The sequence below is a fragment of the Eptesicus fuscus genome, chromosome 2, assembly GCF_027574615.1.
Source record: "Eptesicus fuscus isolate TK198812 chromosome 2, DD_ASM_mEF_20220401, whole genome shotgun sequence".
Lineage (NCBI taxonomy): Eukaryota > Metazoa > Chordata > Mammalia > Chiroptera > Vespertilionidae > Eptesicus > Eptesicus fuscus.
Window position 1 is genome coordinate 91,032,041 of NC_072474.1, and position 23,184 is coordinate 91,055,224.

The 23,184-nt window shown below is 42.0% G+C and overlaps 1 protein-coding gene across 4 annotated transcripts in view; it reads left to right on the plus strand.

Annotated features, from left to right (window-relative positions):
- Nucleotides 1-23,184, plus strand: part of ATP8A1 (ATPase phospholipid transporting 8A1) — a 218,408-nt gene that overhangs the window by 13,868 nt on the left and 181,356 nt on the right. For all 4 annotated transcript variants that reach the window (XM_054729349.1, XM_054729332.1, XM_054729336.1 and 1 more), the window contains exons 2-4: nucleotides 16,408-16,522; nucleotides 17,659-17,758; nucleotides 18,685-18,783. In XM_054729349.1, coding sequence (XP_054585324.1) covers nucleotides 16,408-16,522; nucleotides 17,659-17,758; nucleotides 18,685-18,783 — 314 coding nt within the window. The remainder of the gene's footprint in view (nucleotides 1-16,407; nucleotides 16,523-17,658; nucleotides 17,759-18,684; nucleotides 18,784-23,184) is intronic.

Here is a 23,184-nt window from a genome sequence, read left to right on the forward strand (position 1 = left end):
GGTTTTTGAATATCTGTTCAACCTATCCTCTCATTGTTCTTGTTCTACCTGTGAGTTGTGTGGAGCTGCTGGCAATCTCACACATGTGTAGGTGTCATTGCTTTAATGTCCCTGAGCACTGTGCTGGGTCTTTTAAGTTTTTGCAGCCCACCAGCTGTCAGTCACACATCCCCGCTTAATCTGGTTAGTGGAGGTTCATCTTCTCTTTTAGCCACATCCTGGCACACGAATGGCTGCCAGCCCTGTCTCCCTTTTGTGCAAGTGACTCCCAGGCCTCGGAGCCTGTCTTGGCCAACCAGTCTCGGTGGTTCTTCAGTGCTGCCCACAGTGCTTACGGCAGACCAGCCACCGGGAGCCGCACCCATTCTCAGGGTTATGTCTGGAGGTGGTGTCCTCCATGCACCTTTATGGGTGTCCTGTTTTTCTAGGCTTGATCGGTGGACCTGTTGGATACTTTACACGCCAGATTGTGGCACTGCTTGTCATCGGTAGGCAGATGAGAGCGGCACCCCCTTTTCTTATCTGGGGTAGCGTCTGGTTCTACCGAATGAAGAGCTGTTCTTGTTTGTGGGTGGTTTATATTGTCGTGTGTGCTGCTCTGACGCCTCCGTCAAAGCCATAATTAGCAGGTAGGCTTTCGTTCCTTCCCTGGGTGTTTTTGATGGTTGAGACGTTGTTAAACAATACAGGTGAGTAATTTTTCTCTCCTGCCGAAGTCACAGTGGTGATAGAAAGCAGGTGCCCATCCAACTGCGCCGCCTCTCCTGAGGACAACACAGCAGCAAAGGGACGTTGTTAGAATGTTTCCGCTTCTTTAAGCAAAACGCGGGTGAGTCTGTCGGAATCAGTCATCATGCATCTTCCTGTTTTTGTGTTGAAAATGCATAACCAGCTCTAAAAATGAAAGTTGTGATCATTCAGAAAACTTTCGTGGTTGTGTTAGTATTTTTTTCCGGTATGTTGTAAGGGCTCACTCATTCAAAACTAGAATTCACATGTCTTCTTGTGAAGGCATTGCTACTGAAGTCAGCGGGGTTAACTGTCCTCAAAGCATTTTTATCAACTAATTCGAGAATTCCTTTTCCCCATCGACAAAGTGATTAAAACTTGCTTGTGCATTGGCCCTCTGATGTATTAATGATTTTCTGATGACCTTATGATTGTCTTTTTTTTTTAATATTTTAAAAAATAGCATCATGAAATTCGAGCGTTGGAGGGAACTGAGCGATGGTGTATGGTATAGTGCAGCCTGGTCCCTGAGGCGGTTATCCAGCTCCTGCTTGAATACCTCTCAGTACTGAGAGTCACACCCCCTGGTGAAACCGCCCATTTCATCCTCAGACAGTTCTATTTCTTAGCAAGTCCTTTCTTGCTAAGAAAGCAGTGAAAGCAATAAAGCCATTTATTTTCTGCACATCTGGCTGGGCCAAATGTCCCCCATATTGTATTTGCACAGTTGATTCTTTTGAGGCCTTAGTATTAGACCTTCGACTTATTCAGCCTTTTAAAACCTTCCCGGATTCCGATTTCTTTTCATGTCGCCTGTGCATTTATTAATCATGCCGTGTGTGTCCTTATCCTGCCATTGGAACCCAGGCTGTCTGGCTCCAGAGCCGTCACTAAGTGATGCATTTAACCATCCAGGGGGTCCTCTTGGGTCACAGCAGAGCCTCATGGGATTCTGGAGTCTCTCATTCTGCCTTGTATTGCCTTGTTGTTCCCTCTGTGCATCCAGCCTATTCTCCACTCCATTCACACCTTAGGCATGCACCTGGCTTCAGGGCTCTGTGACACCCCCCACCAGCCCAGCCCTCCACGACAGTCCCTGCTCAGTGCCAAGTCTGCCTGCCTGTGTCTCTGGATCTCAAGTTCACATCCCCAGAAGGCAATCTGATTAGCCTTGCTGGTCAGATGCCTCCTGTTCTCCCTGACACCCCGGGCTAGGGGCCAGGGAACGAGGCCAGGATAGGGGAGGAGGGGCAAGAGCCAAGGGTGTCCCTGGGTCAGCTCCTTCCAAGGGCTTGCAGGCAGGGGGAACCAAAGGACAGCCTCACTCGGAGCCCCCTCTGTGGCTGTTGGCCATGGAGTTGTAAAGCCACAGTGCTATGCCATCATGGAATCCTGTCTCCATAACCATGGAATTGTGTCTCCGTTTTACAGGGCCTAGCTGGAAGCCTTGTTGAAATGCAGAATGCTAAGGATTTGGCCAATAACATGGTTGTCTCAACTGAGGTGATGTAAAGAACCTTTTTCAAAGGGGAAAACTTCCTTTTGATCTCTGACTATACATCCCGAGTGTGAAAAACACCACTTTCAAAACACGGAGGTGTCCTACTCAATGTTACCTGAATGCTCAGTGCAAAACTGAACTGCTCCTTTTAACTTCTGAATTGATGGTTTTCAGAATTTTCCCATAAATCCTTTAGAAGCTGTGGAGCCCATTACATAAATCTGTGAGCTCTGAAAGCACATCCGTAGACCACATTGTCATAAACAGTCGTTTACTATGTACAGGACCTGTTGTCTTTCCTTGTTAGAACCCTGGGACCTCAGTTTATGTCCAGCCTTTGGACCCACTCTCATCACCCTGGTTCGTCTATGAGTGACACTTCACTTAACTGTTCTGCAGGTGCTCACAGTTCTGTAGGGTTACCAGTTTTATAGATATGCTCTATCGTAGGAATTCATCTAGAGCAGCTAGGTACTGCCTTTCCTTTTTTCTTTTTTAAATAATCCCCTCCCTTTTGCTTTAGTTCCTCCAACTAAGGTTTGTCCTAACCTTTCCAGTCTTAAGAAGATTTTCCTTGATAGAGAATGAAATGAAGTAGGAGACGCAGGAGTTGAGAAGTTCTGCTTTTTTTAAAAAAAAAAAATTAAATTCTTTAGAAGAAGTTCTGCTTTTTATTTTATTATCTGCGGGCAGCAGACCAATGCCATCATTCCCTTGTATTCCAAAGGGAAGGGAGGAAACATTTTGGTAGCCTCCAACATTTTTTTAAACATCTTCCCTCCATTCTCAGATGTCTGTGTATGTTGTTATTCTTTAGTGAACAGGTGACCCAATTTCCAACCTTTCCCATGATCTTTTTTTGTCTTATTTCACTTGTTCAGTGACTTCCTGGGCAGCCCCAGTGGTCTCTTTGAATACACCTCCTTTCTCCCCTTTGTCAGGACCTTTCACGACGAATCAGCACGTTGCTCTACCCGCGCCTCCAAGCTTCTGCCCTTCCTGGGCCGCGATAACTGTGCTGTGTCCTCCTCGAGCCTGAGTGCCTGTGTGGCTCCGCCTGGTGTTCCCCCCTCTGACTGCCAAAAGCTCTTTGGTGCAGTTGTGTCTTCTATGAGTATCATTACTACTGTATCCCCTTTGCATTCATTAGAGTCCAGTACACAGTAGCCATTCCTCCTCCTTTTTCCTGAATGAATTGGATGCCAAGACAAGTTAACGATGCTTTTATCCAATTGAAACTTCTAGGACGTGCCTGGTGGATGCCTGCTAGTTGAAACCCCGTATTGCTAGTGCAGTCTGTGTCTGTGCCAGTGTTTAATTCTCTGTCAGGAACACACCATTTACTTCTTCTATCTGGCCAGGTGATCCATGGGCTATTCCCAAGGCGATAGCATTCATTTCCTTTCATCTTTCATTGTTCTTCTTCCTTTTCCTGCTAAGCGTGATTTGGCATTGATAAATGTTTTCATTGCTATTTTTAGCAACTCAGCATGCCCAAGATGACTCTCTTTCTGGGTTAGTATCCAAGGCGGGCAGCCAGGAAATTTGAGTGCTTACTATGTGTGAGGTGCAGCACTCGGCATGCCATAGATTTCCATGTCGTACCGCTGAAGGTGACCTTTCCTGTGAATACCAGCAATACTTTTCTCAGTGTCTACCACTTAGAATTCATACTACTACTTCGGGGCCTTAATGCAGTTCAGTGTGAGTTCAGGAAGTGTTAACCCATTATCTTTTCCTATTTTAGGCATTCATGCTGTTGATGTGTTTTCACACTTGGCTATTTTTATATCTGTTCCCACAAAGGCACTTTAAGAAAAATATTATTTGCCCTGTATGGTCATGACAGGTCCTAATAGGAAAATATGTCAGAGGGCATCCGGATAGGGAGACTATTAAGTTGTCTTGGATTTTTTTTTTTTTTTGGATACCTGATATTAAGATAGAAAATTTAGTAAACATTTATGGCATGCAAGGGACTTCCATGAAGTGTTAATTTTCTTGTCCAAATTAGAGTAACATACATGATAGATACTTACATGTACCCTTATGTCTGCCTTGTCCTCAATATATAAGTTAGGTACAACCGTAACATCTATTATTATTCTCAGTTGCTGTATACCTAAGTCGATCAAAAGATTAATATTGGAGGGGTCAAAGACCACCATATATATTCGAAACTTTTATAGGTGACACTTCAAGGAAGAATGGTCATCTAACAAGGCCATGAGGGTAGGAGAGGGCTGTGGTTGAAAAACGTGTATTGAGGTGGAATAGGGCAAATAGAGGAGAAGTAGTTACAGGGAAAGATCAGGTCAAGCTTAATTGTCGAATGAATGAATGCATCCATCATCACTATTAAAGCTGGGCTGGAATTTATCAGTTTCCAAATATTGTCCTGACTCTGGTACTCACTGGTTCTCTGACCACGACCAGTTCTGTGTATGAGAAGCTAAGTTACCTTACATCATTTTGAAAATAATCACATCTACATCATTTTGAGAATAATTATTTCTTTTTTAATGAAGTGAACCCTTTGTTTGTTAAGATGAAAAACAACCAAATCTTGAAGTAGATAGCCATGTTTTACATAGTCAGGGTAAGTGGATATTATTTGTTGCAATATTCATTATAGTTTCGGTGTTGTAACTTAAATGCATCCCAGTTGCATGAACAAGAAGGTGAAGGAGAGGAAACTAGAGGTGTGGAAAGCTTTTTGGCTGTTGTGCAACCCATAGTTATCCCAGAACATGCTGCACCCAGGGCTGGGTTAGGACAGCTGTTCACGTCCAAGGAGATCTGATATAGCCAGTAGGGCCTGTTAGGGAAAGTTCCAGGCACCCTGGTGATTTGGGGGTGGGGGGTGGGGGGTGGGGGTCATGGTAGTTGCATTGTGGTCCTAGGTCATCCATGCAGAGCAAAAAAGCCAGCTAGTGATGGGGTTCAGGGAATAGGTTTCAGCCTCTTGAAGAAGACTGGCCAGGTCCAGGTCTAGTCAGTGCCCAACTACATTAGATGGGCATTGGGGCAGGCCTTGGCTTCCGGCCAGGACTGAAATTCCACTACTAAATGCCTCCACTAAAACTCCATAATATGGAAGCCATGCAGTCTGTAAGTAGTTGGAGTAGTTCCAGAGTCAAATGAAAGGCTTTACAGGAAGGTCAGGGATGACCCGAGGCAGCTTGGCTAATGGACAGTCACTTCAGGATGCCACAGAGTCGGTCTTAACCTTGCTCAGCCTTTTCATATGTGCACTCTGCAAATGGACTGTGATTGTCTAGCATGGGCCATGTGCCCACCCTTAAATCAAAAAGGGGGATGCTATCTTTTTTTTTATTTTTATTGATTTCAGAGAGAAAGGGAGAAGGAGAGAGAGAAACATCAATGATGAGAATCATTGATTGGCTGCCTCCTGCATGCCCCCTACTGGGGATTGAGCCTGCAACCCAGGCATGTGCCCTGACTGGCAATTGAACCCGAGACCCTTCAGTCCACAGGCTGAAGCTCTATCCACTGAGCCAAACCGGCTAGGGCAAGGGGATGCTATCTTGATGGACCAGTCCCTCAAGACTGCCTATAGTTGGGGAAAAGGAATTTTTCCAAAGAAAATCAAAGGACTGTTTTCAGAAGAAGCAGACCGAGTTGGAGTGAGCAGCAGATGGAGCCTGAATCCATATACTCTGTACAGGGAAGGTATATGGATGAAATGGAACATTTCTTTTCCCCTGGCTATTGCAGTCATGGTCTAGAAATTTGAAACATGTTGCTGGATAGTTTCTATTTAATTTCCATGCTTTTAGAGGTGTTTGATTTCTTCAGTGCCATAGTACAGCGATTTTCAACCTTTTCTATGTCACAGTACACATAAACGAATTACTAAAATTCTGTGGCACACCAAAAAGTATATCTTTTGCCAGTCTGACAGGAAAAAAAATAATTATAGTCTTGATTCATTCACACTGGACAGCTATTGTTGTATTGGCTATTGTCATTTTATAATTTGACAATCTAAGCCTTAGGGAAAAGGGGTCGGTGCCCCTGACTACATAGTCAGGTATGGCATGCTTTAGAAATGTTCGTGGCACATCAGCTGAAACTCGCTGCCATATCTGAAAATGTAGTGTGTAAGTCTTAACCTTTAAGTTCATTGTTTGCAGAGTGGTGGTTCCTTTTGTACCCTGTCTGTCTGAACAGCTGCTGCCCGGCTCACAACCGAACGTGTGACCAGTCTGCTTCAACAATGCAGAACGTGGGATTCACATCCCTTCTGTAGCTCTAGTAACTGCTTCTGTATTTCTGATTAAATAGACTAGATATATGTGTACATATAAAGATGTCACTAAAAACAAAGTAAATAAAAGACAAACATCTAAATTATTCAGCCAAAGATTGTTTTGTCCCAGAAACTTGAACCAAAAAAAATTTTTTTAGATGAGGACATTTATTATTATTGCTTTCCCCAGACAACAAAATAAAGACATATTTAAACCTTTAGAATGGACCATGGGTAATGCTCATAATTTCCCAAGGTAAGTAACACCTACCTTTAATCACACCTATGTTCTGTGTTTGTGCCTTTTAAGTCTCTGGTTAGTTTTCCAGTTAATATTCTTTTATTTGATTATATGACGGTTGCAAGCATTGCTGTTTGTCTAATGATCTCATTCTAGGTCAAGAAACATGAGCAATCAATATGGTCTCTTTAATGCCTAATATTGGAAGCCATTGAGTAAGAAGAATATATAATTGAATTTTCCTAAATATGTTTGGGGAGATAATATAATATCTATTCTGATTTCAATTATAGCCTTACTTATAATTGCAATAAAGTTGAGTCTGCAAAAATGTAATGCTTCTATAACCATATTAGCAGGCAACTGAATGATTTTGTAACTTATTTTCTCCTCCCTCCTACCTCCCGACCGCTTCTTTTCTGTTGCATAACCACTATACAGATGACATTTTGGGGAAAACTTATTTAATATTAATTTATATAATTCTAGAGTAAAATCCATTATTTTACTCTCTAGATTCATTTGCTGGTCACAGCTTTAATTAAATAGTGTCCAATTTTTTAAAAAATGTTAATACCTAAATTAGTGTGTTTCTAAGACTTTTTTTTTCCCATCTCAAAGATTTTGGAGGGGAGATCACCTATATAATCTCTTGGTAGAATAGAGTGACTGAAACTGTTTGAGTGACAAGTATTGTGCTACATTGCTAACATAATGTTATTTAATCCTCATATTAACCCTATTTTATGCACAAGGAAGCCAAGCCACAAAACATAAAATAATTTGCCCAGAGTTATGTAGAAGTGCCATAATCCAAATTTGAACACAGATCTGATAGCAAAGCCTGTTCCTTTTCTCCATAGCCTGCCTTTCCGATTTCAACAATAAAAATAATAGCTAGAATGGCTGTATGTGCAGGGGAAGTTAGCCACTGACCCAAGTGCTTTACACGTGTATCATCTCCCTTAATCTCCTCAGACACCTGTGAAAGAAGGTAGGCAGCTAGAGACCAGTAATTTGTCTAAGGTTCCCACCGCTCATAACTGCTGGGCCTAGATTCTCTCTCTCACTCCATGGCCTGTGCTCCCGGTCCTGCCTCTCTAATGTCTTTCAATCTCTGGATTATACCTTGTGTTCTCAATGGTATTGGTTACCATGTTCTGATGAGAAAAGGATGTGTGGTATCTAAGGACAGGGCTGTTTGGCTCTAGAGGCATTTCCATAAGTGGTTAATCATTCGTTGTATTGAAAATCCTGTTTCTTTTCAGTCTTGGGCTTTTGCTTAGAGTAGCACCAGGCAGCGGGTGTATGTGGCTCCAGACAGTGGTGGAATGATGAGAGACCTGGAGAGGCTGTAACGGTCAGACCTGCTCCACCTCCAGATCTATCATGTATACATCCACTTCCTTTCGTCTCTGTCTCCACAGTCTCACATAATCACCTTTCACCTGGGTTATCGCAGTCGCCACAGAATGATCTTCCAGCCTAAAACTTCTCAGTGGCTTCCTATGGCATGAAGAGTATAAATTCAAGTTTCTTATTGTTTATCCCAATCTGGCCCTGCCTCTTCTTGTTTGACGCTCCAGTTCACTGTTCCTGGTCCTCATGTTCCTGAAAATGCCAGGCTCCCTGCTCTTCCCGGTAGTTTACACTATTCCTTATCTTTCCTTATGGAAGTCCTCATTGAGGTCTCAGCTGGAGTCTCCATGGAGAGGCCTCCCTTCCACTCGGTATAAAGCTGCACAGTGAGTATAGCTAACGTTTCTGGAGCTCTTACTATGTGCGAGGCATTGTTCTCTACATCTGTTAACTCCCCAGGTCCTCACAGCCCCGCTGAGGTAGGTGCTACTATCATCTCCATATATAGGTGATGAAACGGAAGCACAAAGAGACCTGTCAATCATTCTATCAAGCGCTGGTTTTCTTTTCATTACACTTAACGTGTTCTGTAATTATCTTGTTCTCCAGAAAGTAAGTCCCCAAGAAGAAGGGACCTTATCTTACTTTTCTGCTGTTTCTGTAGCTTTTTATTTTTTTCTTTATTGATTAAGGTATTACATATGTGTACATATCCCCCCGTGACCCCCCACCCCCCCCACTCATGCCCTCACCCCCTTGGTGTCTGTGTCCATTGGTTAGGCTTATATGCATGCATACAAGCCTTTGGTTGATCTCTTCCCTTGGTTTCTGCAGCCTTTTAAAAATGGCTGCCACATAGTAGTCACAGTGTTCAACTTCTAATGAATGTATGTGTTGAATGAATAAGTGAACTACTGAACAATGGACATACTGATTTGCTCATGATATCTGTGAAGAGAAATGGGAACTTTCAGAGGTGATAATGCTGTTGTAATTGTATGAAAGGACTGAAAACCTTTCACTCAATAACTGTTGAGCACTTTTCTTCCCTGTTACATCATTCTGTGGGCATATAAGCATGTGATCATGAACCTAGGCAGAGGAAGAAAGAAGGACTATATGTCAACACACTCAGTAACCCAGTCATCACTGGTCAACAGGCGAGTGCCAGGTACAGTAGTTGCTGGCAACCAAGTACTAGTATAGTCACTATTTATCTTTTCAAATAAGGAGATTTTGTCATGACCACAACCACCATTTGTCCCAGTGACCATTTCTGGGTGCAGATTATGTCAGGCAGCCGTTGCTGTGAAACGTCTGGATCCAGTAGGGAAATTTTCTATTTTGTTTTTAAACTGTCCTGTTTTTCTAAACAAATGAGATTTGACTTTTTTCCTACCTGGTGCCCCGTAGATACTAATTTCACAGGACTTTGGAGCTGGAAAAGAACCTAAGATTATTAGTCTACCTTCCTCACTTTACAAGGGAAGAGAATAACCCCCCAGGGAGTAAGTGGTTTGCTTAGGATCACATAAGTAATCAGTGGAAGAACCTGAGCTTGCTACACAACCACTAAGAGGGTTCCATGGCCTAACACTCTTAGGGGAAGGTGAACACATGTTCACTTCAGGGCTGTGACTAGGGTGCTGACCATCATCATCCTATGTTTTCTTGATCAAGAAAATTATTGCTGGAAGCTGAAATGGTATATCCTTATTGATGCTGCTTGTATATCCTTATTTAGTAATACAAATATCTCCTTGTAGTACATTCAGTAGCTAAAACCTCCCACTTTCCATGAAGTCTCCATGAGAACTATTGGTAGATCTGGGCCTCACTCTCCTCCACGTGCCTTCTGTGAGGGGAAGACACAAAAGCGGACTCCATTCTTAGTAAGTCTTTGGGAGGCAAGACAGGTGGATTAAGAGCTACTGGTGGTCTTTAATGATTTATGTGAACGAGCTCTCTGAATTATTAAACAGATCCCAAGAGGCATAGCTTCCCACCTTAAAACAAAGGATAAACTGTGTATAGGAAGGAATGGCAACTGTACCATCTTAGTTTTACCTTCTTTGGGGCAGAGTGGTGGACGGATCTTCTGCCAGTTACCTTTGCCATCTCTGTACATCAGCATCTTAGTGAAGGCATTGCCCAGGTCCAAACACAGAGCTCTTGATGTGATCATCATAGCTGTTGAAGATGAAATTAAAAAGAAAAAAAGAAGCATAAAAATAGAGTTGTTTGGTGCATGTTGGGTGGCTGTCAGGTTGAATGTAGGGAATGTGTTTTCATCCGTAACCCAGAAGGAATATGAGATCAAAATTGCTACCTCCCTTCCTTTCATACATATTGGTTCATTCATTCCAGTAGAAGAGCCTTGTTTCTCTTCTCCACAGAGGCAGTCTGGGTAGATGAATTACCATATGTCCAAACCTATCCCGCCTATTTCTACACTGTAAGATAAGAGTTCATTGCCGATTCTAATTATAACAGTTACAAACTCTCACATTCCAAATTAGTAAGAAGCCAGGCTTACTCCCAGATGCCTTCATGAAATATTCCTGTGGACCTCTGAGGTTGGGTGCATTCACTCGGGTATTCCTGAGAATCTCTATGCCTTCATCACTGCTACCTGCTATCAGGTACATACACAAGGTGGTACCTGCAACCTCCGGCCTTCAGACAACCTGGGAGTGTGCCTCGGGTGCCTGTGGCACTGCTGTGTGTCACTGCTGGTGAAAGAGCCTGTGCGGCCAAGCTCGCTGGAGCCCTAGTAAACAGGGCAAGGGTGACCACCGTCTGCCACTGTCGGAGTGCCTCACCTCCTTGTTTTTGGTGCAGCTCTTCCTCCTTGCGTATCATAGCTGCTCAGGGATCGTACTGACAGCCCCACGGGTTGTGCTCCATATCAGATTCACATGCCCTACCTTTCCAAGGCTTTTCCATCGTGCCTGAGTGAACAAAGCCTATGAAATCTGCAGTATTCTGTGCCTAGAGCCATTCTGTCCCTCTACTGGTCCTACCCTTTATTTTATTTTTCAACTACAGTTTACATTCAATGTTGTTTTGTACTAGAGGCCCGGTGCATGAAATTTGTGCACGGTGGGGGCGGGGGGGGGGGGCGTGCCTCAGCCCAGGCTGCACCCTCTCGCAGTCCAGGAGCCCTCGGGGGATGTCTAACTGATGACTTAGGCCTGCGCCCCAAGCCGTCAGTCTGACATCCTTAGCGCTGCTTCGGAGGCAGGAGAGGGCTGTGAGCCCAGCTTCTGGCTGAGTGGCACTCCCCCTGTGGGAGCGCACTGACCACCAGGGGGCAGCTCCTATGTTGAGCATCTGCCCCCTGGTGGTCAGTGCTTATCATAGCGACTGGTCATTCTGCCCTTCGGTCGATTTGCATATTAGCCTTTTATTATATAGGATTAGTTTCAAGTGTACAGCATAGTGCTTAGACAATCATATACTTTACAATGTAGTCCCCTCCATATTTTAAGTACCCACCTGGCACTGAACATTTCAGTATTGTTGACTATATTCCCTATGTTGCACTTTGCATCCCCAGACCTGTTTTATAACTACCAATTTGTACTACTTAATCCCTTCACCTTTTTCACCCAGCACCCCTAACCCTCCTTCCCTCTGGCAATCATCAGTCTGTTTTCTGTATCTGTGAGCCTTAACTTTTTAAAAAGTTTTTATTGAATTTATTATGGTGACATTGGTTGATAAAATTATATAGGTTTCAGGTGTACAGTTCTATAATACATTATCTGTATGTTGTATTGTGAGCTCACCACCCCAAATCAGATCTCCTTCCATCACCATTTATCCCTCCCTTATTCTCTTCTACATCCCCTGCCCTTTCCCTCTGGTAATGAACCTGTGTCTATTTTATTTGTTTGCTTATTTTGCTTTTTAGATTTCACATATAAGTGAAATCACGTGGTATTTGTCTTTCTCTGTCTGACTTATTTCACTTAGCATAATACCCTCTAGGTCCATTCATGGTTGCAAATGGCAAGATTTCATTTGTTTTATGGCTAATATTCCATTGAATAAATGTACCAGCATTTTTTATCCACATCTATTGATGCGCACTTGGATTGCTTCTATATCTAGGCTATTGTAAATAGCACTGCAATGAACGTAGGGGTGCATATAGTCTTTTAATTTAGTGTTTTGGGTTTCTTCAGCTATATATCCAAAAGTAAAATCACTGGGTGATAAAGGCAGTTTCATTTTGAATTTTTTAAGGAAACTCTTTACTGTTCTCCTCAGTGGCTGAACCAGTCTGCATTCCCACCAACAGTGCACGAGGCTTCCCTTTTCTCCACATCCTCCCCAGCACTTGTTTATTGATTTATTGATGATAGCCATTCTGACAGGTGTGAGGTGATATCTCATTGTGATTTTAATATGCATCTCTCTGACGACTAGTGATGTTGAACATCTTTTCATTTGTCTGTTGGCCATCTGTATGTCCTCTTTGGATAGATGTCTGTTTAGGTCCACTGCCCATTTTTTAATTGGGTTGTTTGCTTTTTTGGTGTTGTTATATGAATTCTTTATAAATTTTGGATATTAACCCCTTATTGGATGTATCATTGGCAGATATCTTCTCCTATTCAATATGTTGTCTTTTCAGTTTGCTAACGGTTTCCTTTGCTGTATAAAAACTCTTTAGTTTGATGTATTCTCATTTGTTTATTTTTTCTTTTGTTCCCCTTACCCAAGGACATATAGCATAAAAAATATTGACATGAAAAATGCCCAAGATTTTATTGCCTATGTTTTCTTCTAAGGAGTTTTATGGTTTTGAGTTTTACATTTTTAAAGTCTTTAATCCATTTTGAGTTTATTCTTGTATATGGAGTATAAAGGTGGTCTAGTTCCTTCCTCCCTCCCTCCCTCCCTCCCTCCCTCCCTCCCTCCCTCCCTCCCTCCCTCCCTCCCGCCCTCTTTCTTTCTCTCTCTCTTCTTTCTCTCTCTCTTCTTTCTCTCTTTCTTTCTTTCTTTCTTTCTTTCTTTCTTTCTTTCTTTCTTTCTTTCTTTCTTTCTTTCCCTTTCCTTTCCTTTCCTTTCCTTTCCTTTCTTTCTTTCTTTCTTTCTTTTCTTTTCTTTTCTTTTCTTTTCTTTTCTTTTCTTTCTTTCTTTCTTTCTTTCTTTCTTTCTTTCTTTCTTTCTTTCTTTCTTTCTTTCTTTCTTTCTTTCTTTCTTTCTCTTTCTGCATGTATCTGTCCAATTTCCCCAACACCATTTCTTGAATAGACTGACTTTATCACACATATTCTATGTTCTTGTTTCATTGAGAACAGGTCACCAGGGTAGACTTTTCCCCTCATTTTGGTGAGTTTTTTCCTTAAAGGTTCCTTATTATCAGACCTTGGTTGGGGACATACTAGTCCATCAAAATTGTTTTAATTACTCTAGCTTTCATGTTGGGGAAGGGGTTGATTCTAATTCCTTTGTCCTTTGCGGCATAGAAATTCTTGAATACAAATTAATATGTGAGGAGATGTGATGTCCAACTCCCGCTAGCAGCATTTGAGATCCCAATATAAATGGATATGTCAGGGGAGGAGTGACACCTAACTCCTCAGCTAAGAACATCCAAGGGCCCAGGCCCCCAGCAGTCCTGTTACATAAAGTACAGCCTGAGGGTATCAGTTTGAGCAGAGCAGAGACCTGGTGTTCCTGAGGCTCTCTGTCCAGTTGAGGTGCCGGAAAGAGTCCACTTGGCGCTGTCATTAAGGAACATCTTTAAGAATGTTTAAGGTTGATATGCCTCTGTTTGATAACCCATGTCTTAGTCTGTTTGGGCTGCTGTAACAAAACTTCATAGTTTTGGTGGCTGGGAAGCTCAAGACCAAAGCGCTAGCAGATTTAGTGTCTAGTGAGAACCCACTTCCTGGTTCAGAGATGGCTGTCTTCTTGCTGTGTCCTCATCTGATGGAAGAGATGAGCGATCTCTCTGGGGTCTCTTTTACAAGGGCACTAATTCCATCCATGAGGGCTCAAACCTCATGCCCTAATCACCTCCCCAAGGCCCCACCTCCAAATGCCACCCCTTTGAGGGGTGAACTTTGGAGGGGACACAAACATTTGGTCTGTAATAATACATATGTGAAATTTTGATTCTATGAAACTAGGAGGGAAAGCTAGTGTTGTATCTAAAACATGATGTAGTGAAAGAAAATCATGAACCATGTGACTGACCATGGGCCAAGCTCCCGATGTGTCTACCTGTAAAATGAGGGTCAGTGTACTTACGTGGAGCCGTGTGACATCCGAGTGCTGAGTATAAACCGTGACTCTCACTCCCTGCCTGTCGACCTGGAAAGCTGGCTGCCAACCGGAGGATGCCATCCAGCCTTCCTCACAAGCATGACAGGTGCTCTCAGATCCAGCCTGGGTGCTTTTTTAGTGCCATATCTCACCTGTCTTTACCTGGCCTTTGTCTGTGCTTCATCTTTATTGTCCTATTAGAGGCCCGGTGCATGAAAATTCATGCACTGGAGGGGGCGGTCCCTCAGCCCAGCCTGCCCCCTCTCACAGTCTGGGAGCCCTCAGGGGCAGGAGGTGACCCGGCATTCAGGGGAAGGTGACGCCCCCATCACACCTCTGCTGCTGCCACTGCCAGCAGCGCAAGCCTCAGGCGGCCCTGGGCGGCTGGGAAGCCACCATCCGAGGCTTGCCTGCACCTCGGGCTGGCCCTGGGCGGCTGGGGGGCTGAGGGGACTGGGGGACTACCGAGGCAGGCACGCGGAGTGGCTGGACCTACCTGGGAGCGGGCCCAGCCGTGCTGAGCACCTGCTACCCCAGTGGGGCTGAGGGGACTGGGTGCCGCCATCTTTGTGGGCATGACAATCAATTAGCATATTCCCTCCTTATTGGCAGTGGGCACCGCCATCTTTGTGAGGGTGTGATGGTCAATTAACATATTCCCTCTTTATTAGGTAAGATTCCCACTCCCCTGCACACTCTACACTCTTCCCTGCACCCTGGGTCTCCATGCTCATGTTCCTCCCCTTGGTATAAAGCCTAAGTGATTTTCCCGGTTCATAGAACCACAAAACCCCACAGGCAAGCTTTTCTTATAGCACAGTGTATTACCAGCTCTTGGCTGCTGTAGTGTCCTTATCAGTGGGTGGAGAAGCATTTGCTTGCCCCAGAAAAAAACGGCCAAATAACCACTCCTTTGTCATGTGGTATTTGTTTATTCGGCAAACGTTTACCAAGTACCTGCTGCCTGTGCCGTGTTAGGAAGATGAGTAACACACCACCAGTAGCCCCAGGGAGTTCCCTTTCTGGTCCGGGGAGACTGACTCACAAGCAGGCAGTAAGGAAACGTTCTGGTACGTGTTTTGCTGGGGAGAGGGGAGCGTGGAGGACTGTGGGAACACAGAAGGTTCACTGGCTTTAGTGAGAGACCCCACGTTGCAGCTCTTAAGGGAGGAGTTGGCATTGGCTTGGCAGAAAAGAGAAGGCAAATGGGTACTGGAGATAGAGTACTGCTGGTGTGGGCCTCTCTAGCAAAGGGAAAGGGAATTAATCCAGCCTCATTGAATTCTCTCTAGGGTAAAGTAAGCAGTTTAAGTTGTTTTATTCTTTTAGAACTTACATGTTGTTGTTTTTAAACCACTGTCAACTTTGCAATAAGCTGTTGCCTAGTTGAAATTGCCTGAATCTGTTGAATTGTTACAATGATTGTGAGATGACTTGATCTCAAAACATTTTAAATTTGTTTGTGAACATACATTCTAATGACTGAAAAGAGTAAGATGATCATAGTGAGTTAAGTAATTGGTTTCCTATTTAAACCTCATTGTTCACCTTTTTTCTGTCTTCATCCAAAAAGGAAAGAAAAAAACAAAAGCATTAAATATGTATGCTTAAATTTTTAAAATATATTTTAAATTACTTCTGTCTTGTCAGTACTTGTCTAAAACCATAATGTAAACCAATTTAAAATTTGTGTTACTTTTGGACATATTCTTATGTATTGGGAGGAAATAAAGTTAAGTTGAACATATATGGGGGAAAGATGAACAAAAATTGGTCACTGTTTTTGAAATGGGTCAGTTTTTACATACTATTAAATGCTGCCTTTTAAATTTAGAAGAAGTGTTAAATGTGGTGCTTTTTTCTTTTTATTATGAAAGAAACAAGAAGACCAATAAGGAGATGCATGTAGCTTATAACAGATTTTAGATTCTGGAATAGTTATGAAATGTGGCTTTGGTCTAGTAGACAATAAAATGAAACATTTCTTATCGAGTAAGAAGACTCTCTCTCTCTCTCCTTAAGGTTATGAGAAGACCGATGATGTTTCAGAGAAGACTTCCCTGGCAGACCAGGAAGAAATACGGACTATATTCATCAACCAGCCCCAGCTGACGAAGTTCTGCAACAACCACGTCAGGTAGGAACTGCTAAGGAATGATCTGGACCAGCCAGCACAGCCAAGTCCTGTGGGCCCTCTCCCCGCCAAAATGAAAAGGATTGCCAAGAGCTTGTTAGCGGCCGTGCGAATGGGCTATTTCTCCATCTGCTAGTCTAGCCAATAAGGAAGGAGCAGAAAGGATACACAGCTGCTCCTGGGTAATCCCTTTGTGCTAAACCTGTTCATAGAGTATTGTTTGGGGTTAACAAGATTTCTCATTTTAGAAGAGGTCCTTTGCCATTCTTCACTGGAGAACTCCTTTTGGCTAAATAGTTGCAAAATTTAGTACGGTGGTGAGGAATGGAGGGCTGCGAGAATTACTTCATTGTTATATATTCATCCCAACAGTAATATAAAAGTATCTCTGTTATAAGCCCAATTCACTAAGTGGCCCCTGGAACCAAGTGAGCACCCCCAATGCAAACCCAGTGTTTCTCCGTTGGCAGCATTCCTAAACTGGAGACATGCCCATTTAAAGTGAACATTTACAACTTAAAATTCAAGCAAGAGTAACTTTTCACAGTTTGGGGAGTGTGGCGTGTGTCCCCTTTAAATCTCCTCTCTGTTATTAACAAGAGGAAGATTGGATGTTTCTAACACCTAAACTGTGACTGGCTGGCTATATCTGATGTGTTCAGTGCGGAGTCCTAGCCAAAGTCATGGAGGGTCCCTGAAGAAAATTCAAATCCAGGAAACTCCCCATTTCTCTGAAGTTATCCAGGGAAGGCATCTCTATTGAAAGTCTCTCTGGTCCTGCTCAAATTGCTGACTTTGTTGTTTTTCTTTTTGCAAGATTTTATTTTCAATGAACGTATTATACATTTTCTCAACTAAAGTTGCTCTTCTTTGTAAGCTACCCCTGGTAATGTTAAAACAGGATGGCTGACCAAGGAGAAAGAAAGATATTAGGCAGGAAATGAAAGTCGTACTGGTTTATACAGTTCCTGTCAATCCTTTTCATTCAGGTTCATGACCATTTGCAATAGTCTCCCAACTTGAAGCAGGGGACAGATGCTCCTCCTCTAATGTTGTAGACGGCGATACTAGAATTTTGTAAACGTTGGAGCTGATTGTGGAGCAGTTAAGTTTGATGCTGCTTCCATTTTGTTTTCTAGCACTGCAAAATACAACATCATCACATTCCTTCCTCGATTTCTCTACTCGCAGTTCAGGAGAGCCGCCAACTCGTTCTTTCTCTTTATTGCACTGCTTCAGGTAAAGTCCTGTCGTAAGACCTTAGTTCAACATCAGATGTCCCCATGTGATGAAAGCCAGTGACCCGTCTCCGGAAGCTTACCCGAACACAGAGAAATCAGCTGGTCTGGGTGCACATTGCCAGCTTCTGCTACAGCCGTGTTAGAATTTCACTGCCTCTTTTAGTCTTTCCATTCATTTTTATCAGCTTCTTTCTAAACGTTCTGTAAGTTCGATGTGGCGAGGACTATTCATTTGGGTTCTAAGGGGGATGGGGCATTTTCTGAAAATATCAATTTATTTTAGTAACAATATAACTGTCAGTTCTGAACCTTAGAGTACAAGAATTAACATTTTAAAACTTGTTTCTCTTTGTAGTTGAAAAATCAGGGGGGGGAGGGAAAGTGTTATTTTATTTAAAAAATAGCATACACTCATTGTAAAAAGAATTAGAAAACATATCAATGCCTAAAGACAAAATGTGTAACTCATTCCACCACTGAGAGGCAACTATGCTCTTAAAATCTGGATGTATGTCCTTCTGGTCTTTTTTGTTTTTTTCCTTGTATATTAATTTAGTATACAAAGGGGACCACAGAGTGTTTCATAACCTGCAATACCAGTATTTTCCCATGAGATTGATTGTGTAGCTAAAATATTTTAATGGCCACATGATATATTAGTATATGGATATACTGTCATGTATGTAACCACGCCCCCTTTGTAGCTGTTAGTCCTACATACAACTGCTTGCCAGGAAGCGCATTAACATGCTCTTCCAGCTGCTTCTTAGACTTGAGCGAATCACCTTATCCAGTGTCAGTCTGCTGAGATAGTAAAATCAAGGAAGCATATTTTAAGAGGCACTAAGATGTTGCCGTTTTTAAATGTATTATCAACTTGCTAGTTCTCACTGGATTTCTCTCTCTTTCTTTTCCTTCAAATAGCAAATACCTGATGTATCACCAACAGGTCGCTATACAACACTGGTTCCTCTCTTATTTATTTTGGCTGTGGCAGCTATCAAAGAAATCATAGAAGATATTGTAAGTACTTAATTTTTTTCATAAGTAAATGTGCCTCTTTATTTTTATATAACTATTTAAAAATATTATTTCTTCTTTCAGTTCCTTCGTTCTTGACACAGGCCGCTTCAAATGCCCATTCAGCTTAGAAGTGTGTAGACTATCCTCCCACCTCTGCGGTTAATTTCTGTTGATTTTTATATGATTAACATTTCAAAATGCTTGCTACAGTGTTTCCTTATGTTTGTAGTTTATTAGTGAAAGAAATTAACTTGAATGAAACAATTGACTTAGAAAAAATGTGTTTGACCATTATTATTCATTATGCTCAATTTTCAATTTGAACACTGTTTCAAGTTAAACAGAACCTCCAAACTATCTAAATGTAGTAAAGCGTTTCTTGGCATTTTTTATTTTTAAGTTTATATACCCTAGTTTTCACCTCATTAAATACCTATGATTCCTTTCTTATTTTAGTAGTTCTACGTTTCCTTTTTTTTTTTATCTTGTTGTATTAAAAGAAAGTAACAGCAAATGTGCTATTTTTATTTTTCCGTAGTAGCAGAGAAAAGGGGAAGTCAGTTTCCCCTTTATAAAATACATTCCCTAAGATACATTCAGGCTTTCCTTTTTCTTCTGTTTTATCTGTTGTTTTAGTTGAAGAAGCCAACATTTTTTCCTGTGCCCTTTAAATAATATGCCTGCCTCAAACGACCTTCTGTCAAGCCTTAGGCAAGTCAGATGGTAAGGAGAGGAAAGGCCCAGACAATCTTCAGAAAGCTCCGATTTAAAGTCACACAAACATTCATTAATATTATAGCTGTGGGGGATCCATTTGGGATCTCACTGAGAACACATGAGCCATAGCATCCCTAGACCATTAGACATGGATCAGCCGACTGTTTACCAGGGATGGGGAACCTTTTTTTCTGCCAAGGGCCATTTGGATATTGATACCATCATTCGCAGGCCGTACAAAATTATCAGCTTAAAAATTAGCCTGCTATATATGGTCAAACGTGTAATTAATGCACCCTCAATGCCTCGGCAGGGCCAGACCAAATGATTTCGTGGGCCTTATACAGCCCACGGGCCGGGTATTCCCCACCCCTGGTTTAGATCATCAGTGTCAAAAACATCCAAGTGTGTAAGAGTGCAAACAGAGGTTGTGTGTGTAAAACACCAGAGTCCTCTTGATTGCAAATGACGTACTTGGTGGGGACCACTAGCTGAAAAGTACAGGGCCCTCTTCTCACGCGTATTGTTCCCCACGGACTTACCACCTTTCAAATGAAGGTTGGATTTGGCACTCTATAAGGATTCGTCTTTATTACAGTTTTGTCTCTTTCTTTGCCTCTTGTACTCCCTTTTCTTTCTTTGTTTAACCTAGGTTTCAATGAGCATCTGTTACTTACTAGCATTATGCTATTGTTTTTGCAAAAGTTTTTCTCATTTAATTCCTTCACTAACTTTTGAAAGTTGGATATTAACCCCATTTTAAAGGTAAGGAAACTGAGGCTTGGAGAGGCCAAGTATCTTGTCCAAGAAATTGATGGAATTTCTATCCCATCCATTGCTCTTTTTTATTTTTGTGGCGAGTCACCAATAATAATATTAATAACTGAACTTCTGGGTTCAATGTTCGTGCTTTATGTCCTTTACATTTATTAAATCTTATATTAACCCTTTCAAAAATAAATGGTATTATCCCTATTTTACAGATGAGGGTGAGGAGGCACAGAGTAGTAAGGTAACTTGCCCAAGGTCTTACAGCTGTTTATGTGGGGCTGTGAGAATTCAAATAAGGCTCCAGACTCCTGCCTTATAGTCATTGCTCTAAACTGCCGCTTCTACCCTTACCTTTTCTTTTCCTTAGCAAAGCTATAAGCTCTCTACCTGTTTTTAGTACCCCTCTTTATGAAAATACATGGTAAATAGAATGGTATCCAAGAAGTTTTTTGTTTGTTTATTTGTTTGTTTTAACAAAACGCCTATTAGAACACAGCTAATTGGGCAGTTTCTGAAGGATGTTATATTAGTACTAGAGGCCTGATGCATGAAGATTTTGTGCAAGAATGGGCCTTCCTTCCCCTGGCTGCCGGCACCGCCTTCCCTCCAGTTGGAGCCGCCTTTCCGCCTTCCCACGCTGCCCAGAGGCCCAGAGCAACTGGGGCAGTGTGGAACGCCACTCGGCGCCTGCGTATGCAAATTAGCCTGCCATCTTTGTTGGGTTAATTTGTATGCTCACTCCTGATTGGCTGGTGAGGATCACAAAGGCACGATCAATTTGCATCTTACTCTTTTATTAGTGTAGATCATGGGGTAATAATAGTATCATTTGAAGTAGCTTTCTAATAAGTATTAAGGAATGAACTAAAAAATGGTCTGTAAGAATGGTTTAACAAGACTGCTGGAGGGAGATGTCAAGGAGGCAACTGGATATAACTGTCTGGAACTCAGATGAGAGTTTTGGCTGGTATATATTTACGTGTTGGTTATCGTTGGAATTGCAGGTATGAATGAACTAAGAGAATGTAGAGTGAGAAGGAGAGAGGGTAAGGGAGTGAGCCTTAAGGAATTCCATCACTGAATTACAAGCAAGGAGACAAAGGGGGCTAAGGTGCAGGTAGAAGACCCAGACGATGATGCAACAAGAAATGTCTGGGTTGGAAAAATTCCCCGAAGTAGGATTAACCAATATTGCATCCTTAAGTATCCTAAAGTTCATGGAACTATTTACACAGTCCAGTTTATTGGTGTGCTCTCAACCAAATATTGAAAATATTAAGTAATTCACTAAGTCTCGCTGGTATTAGTGAATTCTGATTACAAGACAGTGGAGGTATTTGAATTCAGAGATTAACTATATAAAATAACTATTACTTTTAGAATAATGATCTCTTAAGATACAAAGATGCTTTCTTTTTGTAGTCATCAGATTAGAATCTGCCTGTCTGGGTGGGTCCTTATGTATATTCAGTACAATTATGTTCTGACAAGTAGCCTAATTTATTCTGTGGTGGAAAGGTTGAGGAAAGGGATGCTCTGTACAGGAATTCTCTGTGTATGGAAAGTAATGTTCAGGAATCCTCAGGTTTCACTAAGATTAAATTTCCTGTAGAAGTGGAATGTTTCGTTAATTAGCTTTTATTTGTCTCCTTCAGTTGAAAATCTATTATATATTAGAGGTATGCATTGTTTTGGAAATATTTGCACCTGCTCTGGGTATCTGCTTTTACCTTGGATCATTATTTCAGTCTAAAATTTATTTTGGGTTACTGTTCATTTTCTTAAAATCTTTATTAACAAACAAAAATGAGTAAGCATGCTCTACTGAATAATATGCTCTACTGAAGCTACAAACTTAATAGAACTTTAGAAAATTCAGTTAAAAATATTACACTTTTATTTATGATAGTTTTATTCTTTTTTTAAAAAATTTCTTTATTGATTAAGGTATTACATATGGGTTCTTATCCCCGCATTACCCCCCATGATAGTTTTATTCTGAGGAAGAATTGTCCCTGCATGTGGATGTGGCAAGGATTATTACAATAAGCCTTCCACAGAAGCGTTCTGAATGCGCTACCTGCATTTTGAGCAGTTCACTGGCTGGTTATTGGGATGAAGCAAGTTCTCACTGCCAGCTGTTATGCCAGTCCTCCTGAGGGTCGCTGTGTCTCCAGACTTTTCTCCTGGAAAGTGTTTTCCTACTGTGCCCTGTGCCCCTAAAAACCATCTTTCTTCTCAATGGAAAGCTTAGGAACTCATTTGTTTTGCATATGTTCCATCCTACCTTATAGTCAGGTATATGCAGCTACATCTGAACACGGGTTTTCAATGCCTGAACCTTTGAACACAGAGTCAGTTACACTCAACACTTTTTTCCAACGTCAACAGAAGCTGATGTGTTACACACAGTGGTATACGTTTAGACAGAAGCTATGGAAAACCTCTCGTTTCCATTGGTCATTCAAATTCTCACCTTCCTCTGGCCTGCCGTTTCTTTTCCTTACTGCTGTAAAGCCTTGGCTCCTGTAACTCTTCAAACTCACCCGCCTAGACATGGACTAACTCGCCTGTTAGTTTATTTTTGTCCTAGTGCTTTGGGGAGGAAGGAGAACAGGATCATGCATTCAGTGGCTTCTGATTTGGGGGGAGAGTGGCTCTTGGGGAGCAGTAGATGGAAGAGGCTTTGTGCAAGTGGTAGATGCACTTGTTTCCAGTCACTGACAGACATCAGCACATCATTAAATTATAGAGGATGTATCAGCTTAATTAGGTAATGGATTTTATAAGTTGAAAATATTTCAGTGCCATTATTAAATGGTAGTTATTATAGATAATTCTCTTGGGCAATCTTTTGTAAGTGAGTTATTGAAGCAAATGACTAAGTCAGCCTTTCAGCACAAACTCTTCTAG